The 16,355-nt window shown below is 47.6% G+C and overlaps 1 protein-coding gene across 6 annotated transcripts in view; it reads left to right on the top strand.

Annotated features, from left to right (window-relative positions):
• Window positions 1-16,355, top strand: part of SMOC1 (SPARC related modular calcium binding 1) — a 178,763-nt gene that overhangs the window by 108,513 nt on the left and 53,895 nt on the right. For all 6 annotated transcript variants that reach the window (XM_016193496.2, XM_016193494.2, XM_060175559.1 and 3 more), the window contains exons 4-5: window positions 3,742-3,841; window positions 7,357-7,404. In XM_016193496.2, the coding sequence (XP_016048982.1) occupies window positions 3,742-3,841; window positions 7,357-7,404 (148 nt within the window). The remainder of the gene's footprint in view (window positions 1-3,741; window positions 3,842-7,356; window positions 7,405-16,355) is intronic.

Raw genomic sequence — 16,355 nt, 5'->3', positions numbered from 1 at the left:
GATATTACATATATAAACCATCAGTTCTAAAGAATTTATTTATTATTATTATTACTATTTTTACCAGAGCACTGCTCAGCTTTCGTTTATGGTGGTGCAAGGGATTGAACCTGGGACTTCAAATCCTCAGGCATGAAGGTCTCTTTGCTATCTATCTCTCCTGGCCAGTTCTACAGAATTGCAAACTGCTTTTCTGCAAGGATCCTCACTTCTCTCCTGAAAGGCTGATAGAACTATTTTTACATGAAATCAAACTTGTCCTTACTCTGCTGAAGCCTTTTACAAACTTCTTGTTATTATCAGACTGACTCTTTTCTTGGGGTTAGTAAGGAGTAGACATTGGTTTTGATTTAAAAACCTGACTTTGCCTAGGGAATGTGAGTGTACAGAAATTGCTGAAAGTAAAAAAAAAAAACAAAACACCACAATGATAACAAAGATAAAGAGCTAAGTTTAACTGGATATTTACCTTGCGAGCTAAGTGTTTTACTTACGGGGGCTGGGTGATAGCGCAGGGGGTTAAATGCACATGGCACAAAGCACAAGGACCAGCGTAAGGATCCCAGTTTGAGCCCCCTGCTCCCCACCTGCAGAAGAGTCACTTCATAAGCAGTGAAGCAGGTCTGCAGGTGTCTGTCTTTCTTTCCCCCTCTTTATCTTCCCTTCCTCTCTCGATTTCTCTCTGTCCTATCCAACAACGACATCAATAACAACAATAATGAAACCACGACAATGATAATACAAGGACAACCACAGGGGGAAAAAATAGCCTCCAGGAGCAGTGGACTCATGGTGCAGGCACCTGAGCCCCAGCAAGAACCCTGGAAGCAAAAAAAAAGTGTTTGATTTACACTATCTGTGTTAACCCTCCCTGCAGCCAAGTGAGGCACGAATTACCATCTCCCCTTTTCAAGCAGAAGGAAACAACCTGAGGTTTCATTTGATAAGAACCTTTCCAAGGATGCAAAGGATTATAGAGCTAGAGATATGGTGGGCTGGATTAGTTAGGGAGGTCATACACTGCATTCTGTCTCCATGTACCCTCAATTCCTTCAAGAAGACATCTTGAAAACTGCCTGAGACAACTGATCAACACCCACTCCAGTGCAGACCAGGGGCTGATTTATTCACACTCCTTTCCAACACCCCCTGCAGGAACCCTGCCAGGTCCTTCTCTGTCTCTACTCTCCTCTTGCCTACAGCACACTTGTCCCAGGTGTGTCCCTGATATTGGAGCCCAGGTCTTGAAGGAATCTAGCAACAGTTCAGTTCATTCCAGCTATAAAGCCATGAAGGACTTGGAAACAGCTTCTAGCTTGATGATTTTGAAATCTGGAATTTATCCCTTGGAGCTTTCTCTGAGGGTTTAGTGGAGAAGAGGCCTGGCTGGGGCCTGGGAGGCTTCTGCTCCCCACAGACAGAATAAGCATGGTCAGTGAGTGAGTGGCCCCTTGAGACTGCTGGACCTAGGGGTCAGATTATATCCTTTGAAACAATGCTCTGGGCCTACTTACTCAAACACCGAGTTCTGTCTCCAGTAGTCTTGACTGGAACCCTGCATGCCAAGGGGGAGAGGACTTTCAATCTAGCTGTCCTCTGTGGCCTGCTTGGGTGCTGTACTCAGGCCCCACAGGCAATATGAGGACAAAGGCAGAGTCTTGGGGACTGGACTTGAGGGTACAGTCCTCAGGGAGAGGAGAGCCCAGTTGGCTGGGAGCCCTGGGACTCAGGAATAAATCAGGGTGGCTGCCCAGCACCTGGGGAGTGGGGACAGGTTTCCCCTGAGGTGATTATTGGCCAGGGAAGGGGCAGTAGTCAGCCAGGCCCTATTAAAATGTTGCCAGGGGTGAGGAATGTCTCTAGGAACTATCTCCCACTGGTTGATAGGATCTGAAGGGGTGTAGTTCCCAGCAGCATTTCCCAATCTCTGGATGACTGACTAGGAGAACTCTGGCCAATAAGGAGGCCAGCTTGGCAGGTGCTTCTGACACAGCTGAGAGCAATCATGGCTGAAGACTCCCTGCGTCCAGCCCTTAGCCTGTGCCAGGAACTGGGCTCACACTGTTCGTTTTCCTCCTCAGAACTCCTCAGGCTTGGTGGTGTTAGTCCCATTTTATGTTGGGTTTCAAAGACTTATGTAAAGTTCCTTGTTTGGGGGGATAAACACACATAGTGCTAAATGCAGGATCTGTGCAAGGATCCTGGTGGGGTCCCTCCCCCACCCCCAGCTCCCCACCTGCCAGGGGGAAGCTTCACAAGTGGTAAAGCAAGTATGCAGATGTCTATCTTTCTCTCTCCCTCTCTATCTCCCCCTCTTCTCTCAATTTCTCTCTGTCTTATGCAGTAAAAATGGAAGAAATGCCTGTCAGGAGCAGTGGATTCATAGTGCAGGCACAGAATCCCAGCAATAACCCTGGAGGCAAAATAAATAAATAAATAAACAAATAAATAGTTGTTTGTTTGTAAATGACCAGACTGGGATTCAGACCCTGATCTGTTTGGGTTTCTTTTCATTCCACCACTCAACCACTTCCAGAGGTAGCACTCACCCAAGCAAGGATGTTTATATTAGATGAGCCTCTGGGTAGAGTGTAGGTTTGTCTCCGTTGAAGGAAGTGCCTATGTGTTATGCTACTGGGGCAGAATCATTGAATAGGGTTTTGTTGCACTGAGAGTTGGGGAAAGGGCTTGTTGCTACACAGTCATCATTCTGGTAGGAGCAATATGCCCTCCATTATTTACTCTGGCCCTGATTTTATTGGTTACGTCCACAGTGACGTAAGGAAAAGAGAGGAAAACTCTGGTATTTGGTGTCCATGCAAACATGTAACCTATCTAATTCCTTATTTATTTTTCTTTCTGCTTTACCAATGACTTCTGAATTTCACCCAGGCTGTCAGGTCTCTCTTTGACTTCTGTACCATATATACTTACCACTCCTTGCGACCCATTACTATCTTTACTCAACTGCAATGACCTTAATTCCCAAAAGCTACATTTTTTTCATACTTTAATATCTTTGAAATGGGTACACACCCTGTAATTAAGGTCTACATTTAATGTGGTGCAGCTGCTTATCAATGTTTTATTTTTAGAACTGATGAAGATCGAGACTTGAGGAATCCAATAATCTATGTATTCTTCCAACTCATTTGTTGCCTGTTACAGATACCAAGCATTATACTAGAGATCTCTTGGAGTATAGAAATAACCAGACTGCAGTTCCTTGCCTTAGGGAGGTCACAGTCTAGAGGGGTCAGTAGACTAGAGAGACCCCGCTGCTTATTAACATGGAGCTCAGAATTGGGAGAGTCTCAGCATGGAGAATAAGAGGAGGGGGAGAGAGGAAGTCGGGAAACTGGGTTAACTTGTTTCACAACGGAGTAAGTAGTATGTGGGTTAGGAATGGCATTCCAAACACTGAACAGTTGGAGCGAATAATGATCACATGGAAAGCCCGGTGAGTATATCTGAGTTGGTATTTCAGTTGTTCAAAGTCAGAGTAAAAACACAGTTTTTAAAACACACAAGTAAAAACACACAAGTAAAAACACACAAGTTGCTGTGGTTGTGCGCGCAAGTCCTACAGAAAAGGTGCCCTCCAGGTCAACTCATCCCTTGGCAAGAGACACTGGGCTCAGCTACTCGTCCACTCCACTGGTGATGCTATAGGCGGGGGGAGGGGGTGACTGTTAACATTCTGATCTACGACTCATGGTTCTCTTCCCTTCCTTTGAACAGGTGCAATGTCACACTTACACAGGGTACTGCTGGTGTGTCACCCCAGATGGGAAGCCCATCAGTGGCTCTTCTGTGCAGAACAAAACTCCTGTATGTTCAGGTACCGTAGGGAGGGGTGGGAAGAAAGAAAAGATATGGAGAGAGACTCCCTTGTCTGGTCTCCTCTGTCTTTTGAGGGGACCCTTGGAAGATCTGAGGTGGTGGTGAGGCCTCGTACAGGTGTGTGGGGAGGGGAGTCCTACCAGCCATGACTGCTCTGTAGTCAGTTAATGATCCAATTTTTATACATACATTTATTGATTGAGTTTTGATCTCTTTAAACTAGGGATGTGGGGGGCCAGGTGGTAGCTCACAGGGTTAAGCACACTTAGGATCCATTCAAAGATCCCGGTTTGTGCCCCCCACTCTCCACTTGCAGGGGGTCAATTCACAGGCGATGAAGCAGGTCTGCAGGTGTCTGTCTTTCTCTCCCGCCAGTCTTCCTCTCCTCTCTCCATTTCCCTTTGTCCTATACAACAACAACAACCAACAGAAAAAGATGGCCTCCAGGAGCAGTGGATTTATGGTGCAGGCACTGAGCCCCAGGGATAATCCTGGAGGAAAAAAAAACTCTAGAAATATACAAGCTTCTAGCTTGTGTGTTCTGCTTAGGAATCTTAGCTGTTGCTTATTGGATAAGTTTCAAGATGGCAACATCAAAGGCTGCAGGGATCAATCAGGGATGTCTGTCATGGATTCATATATTTGCTATCCTTGAACAATGTGCTAAAGGTTAACAGGAAGCTTTCCTAACACTGGTCCTTAAATCTGTGCTCAGCAGCAATGTCTGGGGAACTGAAAGAACCCTGACATCAATATTTCTCTTCTTTTTTTAAAAAAAATATTTATTTATTTATTTCCTTTTGTTGCCCTTGCTGTTTTATTGTTGTAGTCATTATTGATGTTGTTGTTGTTGGCTAGGACAGAGAGAAATGGAGAGAGGAGGGGAAGACAGAGAGGGGGAGAGAAAGACAGACACCTGCAGACCTGCTCCACCGCCTGTGAAGCGACTCCCCTGCAGGTGGGGAGCCGGGGGCTTGAACCAGGATCCTTCTGCTGGCCCTTGCACTGTGTGCCACCTGCGCTTAACCTGCAGTGCTACCACTCGACTTCCTCTTTCATTCTTTTTTTTATTGATTGAATAATGATCGACAAGAACCTACGATAAGAGGAGTACAATTCCACACAATTCCCATCACCAGAGTTTTGTATCCCATTGAAAGCTTTCCTATTCTTTATCCCTTTGGGAGCATGGACCCAAAATCACTATGAGGTGGAAAAGATGGGAGGTCTGGCTTCTGTAATTGCTTCTCCACTGGACATGGGCATTGGCAGGTCAATCCATACTCCCAGACTGTTTCTATCTTTCCCTAGTGGGGCAGGGCTCTGGAGAGTTGGAAACATCAATATATATGTATGTATGTAATTTATTTATTATTGTATAGAGACTGAGAGAAATTGAGAAAGGAGGGGTGGTAGAGAGGGAGAGAGACAGAGAGACACCTGTAGACTGACTTCACCATTTGTGAAGCTTTCCCCCTGCAGGTGGGGACCAGGGGCTGGCTTGAACCTAGGACCGTGCACACTGTAATGTGTGCACTTACCCACGTGTACTGCCCACCTTTTTTTTTAAAAAAAAGATTTTGTTTATTTATTTATTTTCTCTTTTATTGCCCTTGTTGTTTTATTGTTGTAGTTATTATTATTGTCATTGTTAGATAGGACAGAGAGAAATGGAGACAGGAGGGGAAGACAGAGGGGGAGAGAAAGACAGACACCTGCAGACCTGCTTCATCATCTGTGAAGCGACTCCCCTGCAGGTGGGGAGCCAGGGGCTCGAACCGGGATCCTTAGGCCGGTCCTTGCGCTTCGCACCCTGTGCGCCTAACCCGCTGTGCCACCGCCTGACTCCCATCTTTTTTTTTTAACCAGAGGGGTGAACCTCTGACTTGTGATGAAACTGAGGTTTGAACCCAGGCTTGAAGGCCCTTGTGCAGAGCCACTACACTAGGTCAGCGCTCTGCAGAACCCCGACATCAAGATTTCCTCTGGTGTTGTTCAGACCCAGAAACTTTTCCACTAGTGTGAATTATTAGACTTAGCTGGAAACCACTAGCTAGTGACCCATGGGGCTGGTCCACGGCGACAGTGAAGCCCTTTCCGTTAGTCCCTGTGGGGTTGCAGGCTGTGGACTCACACATGCTCACACGAGGACTCGGGACTTGGGAGTCATTCTCCTAATTCACTTGGAGGCTCAGCCCCCACTCACAAAGACCTGTCTCACCCACCAACTGCTTCAGTTTTTTGAATGTCTGTGTTAGAGGTTTTACTTATTTTCTTGTTTATTTTTGTTGTTGTTGTTAATTTAAACGTATGCAAAGTATAAAGTTTTCTAAAATTTCCCCAGGCCTACACACACACACACACACACACACACACACACTTTTTTATTTTATAAAATCCATTCCTTTTCTTCCCCTGCTATCCATGCTATGTAAAAGGGCACATTAGTGGAAAGAGAGGAACGTTTCTACAAGGGGGAAACCAAAGACTTGCAGGCCAGCAAAGAAAGTTTACTTGATTTGTGGTTTATGTGGAAACTAGAAACCTTAATTGGGGTTGCAGAGGGAGGGGCAGGAAGGAGCCCTCCTTGCAGATGACCTGGAAAGTTTTGTCTAAAGCAAACAAGTGCACTTGAAAAAACTCATGTGTGTGTGTGTGTGTGTGGGGAGGGGGGTATAATTGAATTCTCACCAAATGAGTCCATGGGGAAGAGATAGGCTACGAGACAGGTCAGGCATGATAAGACTCTTCCTTTTCCTTTGCTGGTGGGGGCCTCTCTAGATACTCTCTGTGGATGAAGTGGCTGTGTGCAGGGCTGGATTTGGTGGAAGAGGACAGGTGCCAGGGCACATGGGCACAGGGCACTCCAGCAGAGGAGGGCACAATAGTTGGGCAAATAGACACACACACACACACACACACACACACACACCCCTTCGTTCTAGGGGAACAGGCTGCATTTAGAAAATTGTTTCCATGCCTCCAACTATCTTGACCATTTTGGTACAATTGGACCAACAATTTTCTACTTAATGCAGATGGAAAATTGCCTGTTTCCTGCCCCAGCAGCAAGGGCTGTCAGTCGCCGCATCTGCAGTCAGGAGAAGGTTCTTTTCCACTGGCCCCCTGGCTGTGACTCGGAACACTGAGCGGCAGTGAAAGGGGGGAGGCATGGAAAGTGGAGGCCCCAAGGGTCAGGAACAACTACGGTCAACAAGGGGGTCGTGTTGATGTAGAGTTTTGTAGAAATCTTGTCAAGACTGTTACCAGGGAACCTGGAAATCCTGGTCTGTCTCAGCTGTGCTGTGCTATCAGTGACAGTGACATTAAACAAACCCCACTCGCACATGCACGCTGGTCCCGACTGTATATAGAATGTTCCTAGGTGTGTATACAATGGTATACACACACTTAGTAACCATATGCTCAGAATGTCAGGCTGCACCAACCCTGAGAGAAACCACTCAGCATGCATTCTGAACGTCTGTGTTTTTGTTTCCTTTCTCACCCAAGGTTCAGTCACTGACAAGCCCCTGAGCCAGGGGAACTCAGGAAGGAAAGGTGAGTAGAGTTTTATGCTTCATCTAAATGTTTGCCTCTAGAGACAGTCCAAGCAGGACTTCTTAGGCGAGTTGGAAGGAGCCTGGGTGAAAGCTAAAAATGTTCCACAGAAAATCTCCATTCTTACTCTGTTTCCTCCCAGATGCACCAGAGGTAAGTTGAGTCTCCTTCACTAGTGGGGCCAGATTCTCAGAATTTATGTGAGTGGGTGTGGTGAACAAAGTTGCCAGGGATTTTAGGATGCTTGGTTTTCTGGGAGAGCAATCAACTAGCCAGCCACCTTCCCAGAGAGTCAGTGAAGGAAGCCATGCCCAAATCTGCTCTGGCCCTCATACTTTGAAAACCCCTTTGAAAATGGTGTGTGTGTGTGTGATTTAATATTGATTTACAAGATTGCAAAGATAGCAAAGGTACAACTCTGCACCATTCCCACCACCAGAGTTCTAAATACCCAATCTCTCCATTGTAAGCTACAGCAGTTCTCTTCAGGTTACAGATACAGCTTAAGTATTATCACTATAACTGTCTATATTTGTATAAATTTGCCCCCCTTTTTTTTCTCCTGTGGTCCCCATCTTCCCTTCCTTTCCAAGTCACACCTACATCTGTTACTGCATCCAAATGTCCCTCCCTTTTTCCTCTTCTCTCTCTGGGTCCTGATAGAGTTGGAGTTCAGAGCCCTCTGGTCATCTTCTCCCTGTCACTTCTCCCCCATTGGGAGTATGGACCAAAAGTATTTTGGGTGCAGAAGGTGAAAAGTTCTGGCATCTGTAGTTGCTTTTCCACTGGACCTGGGTGTTGGCAGGTGGACCCATACCCCCAGCGTTTAAGAAATATCACCCCCACCCCCTCACTGATTTTCTTCACTAAAACCAGGCTAGCTGCAACTAAGTATTAGTTGTGACATTCTTAGTTATTTTGCATTTGGACTTGTGTTATTTTCTGACTAAAATCTGGTGGGGCTGCAAAGCTCACCGCTGAGCTCGAGTAGCCTGTGCACTTATTGTCTGTCTGTTGCCCACACTGCAGCCTCACTTACATGGAACTTCTGTGGTACACACTCTGTTTGGGATTTGAAATCGTGCTGAAGATGTTATTTCTTTTCTTTACCCAGAATGATATGAAATATCAAAGTAAAATACACCATGATAAAGCAAAAGGGCGACTATGAAACAGAGAGTAAAACTTTGTATTTCAGTGGCTATAGAATTATTTGATAGGACAGAGAGAAACTGAGAGGAGAAGCAGAGATAGGGAGATGGGAAGACACTGGCAGCCCTGCTTCTTGGCTAGAGAAGCTTCCCCCCTGCAGGTGGGGCCAGGAGCTTGAACTCAGGTCCTTGTGTATTGTAATGTGCATGCGCGATCAGGTACACCATCACCCAAACCCTATTTCAGTACATGTAACAGCACAGATTTTACACTTTTGGGGCAAAAAAAACCCCCCCAAAACTCATTGCATTTTCATTTCTCACTGGAACCTACCACATAAGTACTTAGCTCCAGCTTGGGCATTTGTCTAAGAACTATAGGGTTGCCGGAAAAGTCACCAAACTTTTTCTGTGTTTTGCATGGAAAAACATAGAAAAAGCCCATTGTGACTACTTTTCCAACAGCCCAATATTTGCCAGTGTGAGGGTTAAGCTCAGTCTTCAGGATAGATGCACTGACTTTTTTTTTTTTCTTTTCAATGTGAATGGTACTAAAACTCATCACCATTTAGCCTCCAGGACAACATACACAGAGAACTGTTAGTAGTTGCTTGGTAAACATAGATAGATTTCATGTGTAGGCAACACACACACACACACACACACACACACACCCTCCCCATTTTGGGTTCTCAGGGGAAGCCCAGATAAGACAACTTGGTTGAGTTGGAGACATCCCCCCTAAACCTGGGCCTTGGGAACTTGCTGCTCTGCAGAGCCCGCGTGCAGTGTGGACAGGCTTACCCTACACATGAAGTCACAAGGAGACTGAGGCACGATGCTGAGCCTGGGCCCAGGTGATTCTTCCTGCCTTCAAGCAGGAGACAGGTGCTGCTTTACCACCCACTGTGAACAGTGCATCTGATGGGCTGCTTACCTTCCTGTGAGCAGAAATGAGTAAGCTGGTGTAAGGAGGGAGCAGGAGCCTTCCCAGGCCCTTCCCTCAACAAGGGGAGGGGCCATCCATGAGTGCTCTGGTGGTGCTTGTCCTCCTCCTCCTCCTCCTCCTCCTCCTCTTCTTCCTCTTTCTTTTTCTTCTTTTCTTCTTTCTTCTTCTTTTTCTCCTCCTCCTCCTTTTTCTCCTTCTCTTTCTCCTCCTCTTCCTCTTCCTCTTCTTCTTCTTTGTGTGGTAGACAAGGAGGAGAGAGACAAGAATGTTTCCTTGTGCAAAGAGTTGAAATCAACACTGTTTCTGTGTACAATGTTGAAGGGGGTGGGGAGCTGGAAACACAGTTGCCTTTGCTTTTGTGTGTTGCCTCCACAGTTTGCAGGGGAATGGCTGTTCTTCCTGGGTGTGGGGTCCTGAGGTAGTAGAACAAAAGGTGACAACCCTGCAAAGCTGACCATCAGCTGACCCCCAACAAAGGGACTGAGCCTGAACCCAGGTCCTTGTGCGTGGAGACACGTGCTCTCAAACGATGTACCACCACCCAGCACCATGATGCTAAGTAAAGTCCCCAAGGCCAGTGTGAGGACCGGGCTGCTGAACTGTCGCGAGAAGCACTTTCCTGACTGCTGTGGCTCTGCACACGTAGCAGGTTACAGCAGGAATGAGGTCTGCTGTTCTGGATCCAGCTGGCAGATGCCCAGGCAGCCTGGTTCCTCCAGTAGGGGAGAGCTGAAAGTTTCACCTGAGAGATAAAGTCCTGGTTTATTGTTGCCCCTTATGCCTGGGTGGGTTTTGCCCTCCTCGTGGAATGAGATTCTGAGGCATTGCCCTATTTGGTACGTAGCTGTGGGGGCTGAGTGTGGAATGCAGTGTTGATGATGCCAGAGCCCTCTTCACTCCTACATTATAGTTTCCCCCTACTCTCCCTCTCCCCTTCCCTCCATCTTGGTGCTAGATTCTGATTTGCTTCTCTTTGTCTGCCATGGGCAGTCCAGTGAGAAGCAGTTTGGGCCACCTGTAGGAAGGACCACCTGAAGCCGCACCTGTCCAGGAAGCTGGGGTTTGAATAGGGACAGGGTGCGAGAGGGCACGCATAATATCCTGTGTGGGCCAGCCCAGGTCCCCCTTTCAGCTGCCACTTAAGAATGGAATGTGCTCCGGAGGGCGGGCAGCAGGTGGGAAGACACAAAGGCGTCTTGTCTCAGCGTGTGTCCCCGTGTGGACTCTCCTAGGAGGCGTCCTTCTACACCTAGAGCTGGAAGCCTGGAGAGAGCTGCTCAGTTAGGAAGCTAGTGTGGGGCTGGGGGTGGAAGGGGTGCTCTGGGGGTGTCATGGGGGAGGAGCCAGCCCAGCCTTTGCCCCCCCCCCCCACCTTCCTGCCTTTTTTTACTCAGGTTCTGAGGCAGGGCTTGGAGAGATCATTTCTCTTGGCTTGGTAGGAATGAAAGGTGTATTGTACAACATGGGAAGACTATTGGTTTCCAGCCAGGAATGAGTCCTCCAACAGAAAGGGGGAGAAATAGTGCTGGGGTGTGGGGGGGGGCAGAGAGATAGCAGGAGCAAGGGAGCTGGGGGGGAGGCCAGACAGTAGCAGGTCATAGCCATTTGGCCCTGGACATCAGACCCTGCACAAGCTGCTGTGGCGTGGTTGTGGGGTCCACAGGTGTGAAGCCTGAGGGAAGAAGTGTGTGTGTGTGTGTGTGGGGGGGGTGCTGTTATCTTACCCAGATGCACGTGCTGAGAGGGGAGGAGGGTCAGAACCTCAGACTATTTACTTAATCCCTTGGAATGTCCTTTCCTCGCTCTGTTCTTTGGGCCCCTTGTGTTTAACGGACTCCTTTATGAGCACATGTGTGGTAATTAACACGTGCAGTGTGGGTCCTGAGCCATGTGTTTGCGTTTCAAATATCCATTGATCTGGGGCACTCGCCGGCTGGCTGCCCTCCCCTTCTCCTTTGCTCCCAACCTTTGAAGAAAGAAGGGAGAAGGGAGGGGTGTGTGTGTGTGTGTGTGTGTGTGTGTGTGTGTGTGTGTCTGGGGCAGGGGCAGGGGCAGGGGCAGGGGAGGAGGGAAACACATGTGCCTGATGGATGCTACCGAGAAATATATCTGGAGGCAGGTAGAGGCCCCTAGCAGTCCTTTAAGTGCTGACTGTCTGCTGCTAAACTAGTTGAGAGTTGTAGAAAGTTAAGCTAGAGATGTTATTTCCTATTTCACCTGGAAAGCCTGAAGCAGAGAGATGGTTAGGCAAAAAAGACTTCCATGCCTGAGGCTCCAAAGTCCCGGGTTCAAGCCTTTGCTTCACCATAAGCCAGAGAAAGTAGTCTGAAGGGAGGAGGCTGGGAAGCAGGGTGCAAGTAGAAATCATGAATGTACCCCCCATTTGACTTTTCCTGGCCTACCAAGGCTTGTCTGAAGCAGGACCCTAAAAAGAGTTGCTTGTTAGAGCCAGGAGCTAGCTCAGCAGGTAGGACAGTTGCCTTACTTTGCGCGTGGTCAGATCTGAACCCCAGCACTGCAGGATTTGCTGCAGCACCGGGAGAAACTCTCTCACCACTGAACACACACACTTTGAGAGCTATGGTTTGTGCATTCTGCCTCTCTTTCTCTCTCTCTCTCTCTTTCTTTTTCTCTCCCTTCCTCCCTTCCTTCCTTCTTTTCTTCCTTCCTTTATTTCTTTCTTTATCTTTTATTTATTATTGGGAGAGACAGAGAAAAATTGAGAGGAGAGAGGGAGAAGTCATGATTTCTACTTGCACCCTGCTTCCCAGCCCTCGGCTCCCCACCTGCAGCGGATTGCTTCACAAGTGGTGAAGTAGGTCTGCAAGTGTCTTTCTCTTCCCTCCTCTCTCAATTTCTCTCTATCCTATCCAACAACAATAATAATAACAAGAAGGGCAACAACAAAAAATGGGGAAAATGGCCTCCAGGAGCAGTGGATTCAGAGAGCAGGCACTGAGCCCCAGTGATAACCCTGGAGGCAAATATAGATATGAAAAAAGTATCCTGGTAAAGTCACAGGAATGTGAGACTACATCCCACACTTCCCCCCAGCAAATAAAAAGAGGTGCACTTTCGGGGGTGACGCTAATGATTATGGGTGATTTGGGGGAGCTGCCGGGATAAGTAAACAGGAGGATGGGAACTAGGCAGGGGCTTCATTACCTGCGAGTGAGCTACAGAAGGGAAGTTCTCAGCCTCTGTTGGGGTGTGGGGATGCAGGCAAATAGACGAGCAGTTAAGGAATGACTGTTTTAGTCACATACATTTTATTTTATTTTATTTTATTATTGGCTAGAGAGAAAGAGAAATTGAGGAGAGAGTGGGAGAGAGAGAGGGAGGGAGTCAGAGAGACACCTGCAGCCCTGATTCACCACTCATGAAGTTTCCCCCTGCAGGTGGGGACCAGGGCTAGAACCTGGGTCCTTACGCACTGTAGTGTGTGTGCTTAACCAGGTTACACTGCTGCCTGCCCCCAGTCTCTCGGAGCTTTGATCTTCTGAGGGCCCAGGACCTTGTCACCCACAAATGGTAGGTGGACATCCAGAGTTGCCAAGCAGTAGCTAAAGTTTGCTTTCTTCCGATTTGTAAAAGGTCTGGGAGTCTTGTTTTTTCAGAAGGCAAGAAAAAAAAAACTCAGCTTACAGTCGTTTCAAGGGCTTTGGTATTTATCAAGCCATTCTTTGCTTTCCTCCACTGACTGCTCCGAGCAAAGTATGAGTTGCAGGTATTTCTCCCTCACGGAGTCTGGTCTTCAAAGTGGTACCAACCTGGAGCCCTTGTCATTCCAGTGATGGAGGAGGCAGCGCTGTCCTTCAGGACATTGAGGTCAGGGTGATTTGGGCAGGCACACCGGATGAAGGGGACCAGGGCTGCGGTCCTCACGGGGTGAAGTGCCCGTCGCCTGTGTGTGCCTCCACCCTGGCCGGGGTGTGCAAGGCTGGCAGCCTCTGCACACTGCGTTCACTTGGTGCTCCTTCTGCTCAGAAGTTTCATCCATTCCCAGCTACCTTTTCCCTCTGCTCCCGGCATCTCAGGCGAGGCTGGAACAGTTGATCTCAGCATTGCCAACGGATGGCCAAACTCTAGTGGGCTGCATTTGAATGGAGCCTAGTAGCTGATCTACACTGGGAAACTGACACCTCTGTGGGTGAGGTGGGGTTCAGAGTGGCAGGGATGGCAGGGACGGCAAGGTGGTGGTGGCAGACACATGAATTCTCCATAGAGCCCTGGCCACCCCCTCTGTGGAACAACCAGGGAAGAGGCTGTGTTAGGTGTACGTGATCCATTGGTATGTTTTCTAATTTTTTAAATCGTCTTTATTTATTGGATAGAGACAGCCAGAAATCGAGAGGGGGAGAGACAGAAAGATACCTGCAGCCCAGCTTCACCACTTGCAAAGCTTTCCCCCTGCAGGTGGGGTCTGGGAGCTCGAACCTGGGTCTTTACGCAGTGTAATACATGTGCTCAACCAGATGTGCCACCACCTGGCCCCGATATGTTTTCTTTCTTTTTTTTTTTTTTGCCTCCAAGGTTATCACTGGGGCGTAGTGCTGGCTGGCACTATGAATCCACTGTACCTAGTGGCCATGTTTCTCCAGTTTTTAAAAAATTTATTTATAAAATGGAAATATTGAGAAGGCCATAGGATAAGAGAGGTACAATCCCACACAATTCCCACCACCAGAAGTGTTTATCCAATCCCCATCCATTGAAAACTTCCCTATTCTTTATCCCTCTGGGAGCATGGACCCAGGATCATTATGGGATGCAGAGAGAAGTTGTGGCTTCTGTAATTGCTTCTCTGCTGAACATGGGCTTTGGCAGGTTGATCCATACTCCCAGCCTGTCTCTCTTTCCCTGGTGGGCTAGGGCTTTGGAGAGGTGAGGCTCCAGGACACATTGGTGAGATCGTCTGCCAAGTGGTATGGTAGCATCTGTAACTTAGTGGCTGAAAAAGCATTAAGATATAAAGCAGAAAAAATTGTTAAATAATCAGGAATCTAAAGGCAAGAATATAGCAGATGAGATTTGGGGTTTCCATTTCAGAGAAAGCCAGTAGGTTTTGCATAGGACAAAGAAATATTGAGAAAGGAAGGGAGCTAAAGAGAGAGAGAAAGATAGACCCCTACAGACCTGCTTTGCTGCTTGTGAGATGGCATCCCTGCAGATGAGGAGCCGGGGCTTGAACCCAGATTCTTGTACAGGTCCTTTTGCTTAGTACTATGTGCCACCACCCAGCCTCTCTTTTTATCATTTTATTTGGAGGGTTTATAATACAGTTGTTGACACAAGGGTACAATCTCTCATCTCCTGTGATAGGTGTCTGCAAGACTCTCACTACTAACTGGGTCTCTTTCTACCATCATGTACCAGGAGCCCCCTCCCCCACATCCAGCCTTCTTTCTCCTCCTCCTTTCCCAGAGTCCTTTAGGCCAAGTCTTATTTGCGTTTCCCTTCCCGCCCTTGTTGCCCATGTTCTGTCTGTGAATGACGTCCTCCCATATTCATCTTTCTCATTCTGGCTTAACTCACTTAACATGACTTCTTCAAGCTCTTTCTGGGATGAGGCAAAGGAGATGAGTTCAACGTTACTGACAGCTGAGTACTATTCTACTGAGTACATATACCATAGCTTTCTCAGCCATTCATCTGTTGTTGGACATCTGTCTGGGTTGCTTCCAGATTTAGTCTATTACGAATAGTTCCTTTGCCTGATACTTATGGATACCGTTAAGGCCTGCTCAGAGTTCAGAGCTCACTTGCTTGCTGTTACCTGACTGAGTGAGTTGAGTCCCATGCATGACACTGCAGCCTGGTGGCAAGAAGGGTTGTGACAATGGGAGTGCCCAGGTCTCCAGCTCTGAGCACCACAAGGCTTCTGTGAGACAGGCTGAGGGTGGTTCCTCCTTGGTCCAGCTGTGCTGATTTCAGGTCTGCTGGAGGAAAGCTGAGCTTCAACGACTGCTTCTTCTAGAATTCATGGGAGGGGCTGGCTGGTAATGCACCTGGTTGAGCACAGACATTACCGTGTGCAAGGACCCAGGTTCAAGTCACCACTCCCCATCTACAGGGGGGATGCTTCATGATCAGTGAAACCAGTCTGCTGGTGTTTGTCTGTCTGTCTATCTATCTACCTACCTATCTACCTATCTATCTATCATCTATCTATCTATCTATCTATCTGTCTATCTATGTATCTATCTATCATCTCCTCCACTCTCGATTTGTTGCTGTCCTATCCTATCAAATAAAATTAAAAGAAAGGGATCCAGGTGGCGGTGCACAGGATTAAGCGCACATAGTATGAAGCACAAGGACCCCAGTTAGTACCACTAGCTCTCCACATGCAGGAGGGTCACTTCACGGGTGGTGGAACAGGTTGCAGGTGTCTATCTATCTCTTCCTCTCTCTACCTCCCCCCTCCTCTTTCAATTTCTCCCTGTCCTATCCAGTAAAAAAAAAAGGCCACCAGGAGCAATGGATTTGTAGTGCTGACACCAAGCCCCAGCAATACCCTTGAGGCTAACAACAACAATAATAATGGTAATAATAGAAAAAGAAAAAATAGCCACTGGGAGTGGTGGATTTGTAATGCTGGCATCGAGCCCCAGCAATCATCCTAGTGGTAAAAATAAAATAAAATAAAATTCTTGGGAAAGAGCACTGGAGCTAGAACAACAAAAACGTTTTTTAAAAAGAAAGTCTGCAGGGCTGGGCGGTGGCGCAGTGGGTTAAGCACATGTGGCACAAAGCACAAGGACCGGCGTAAGGATCCTGGTTTGAGCCTCCACCTCCCCACCTGCAGGGGAGTCGCTTCACAGGCGGTGAAGCAGGTCTGCAGGTGTCTG

Source organism: Erinaceus europaeus, chromosome 16, assembly GCF_950295315.1.
Source record: "Erinaceus europaeus chromosome 16, mEriEur2.1, whole genome shotgun sequence".
Classification (NCBI taxonomy): domain Eukaryota; kingdom Metazoa; phylum Chordata; class Mammalia; order Eulipotyphla; family Erinaceidae; genus Erinaceus; species Erinaceus europaeus.
The sequence above is the reverse complement of the archived record's forward strand: the minus strand, read 5'-3'. Positions and strand labels throughout refer to the sequence as shown.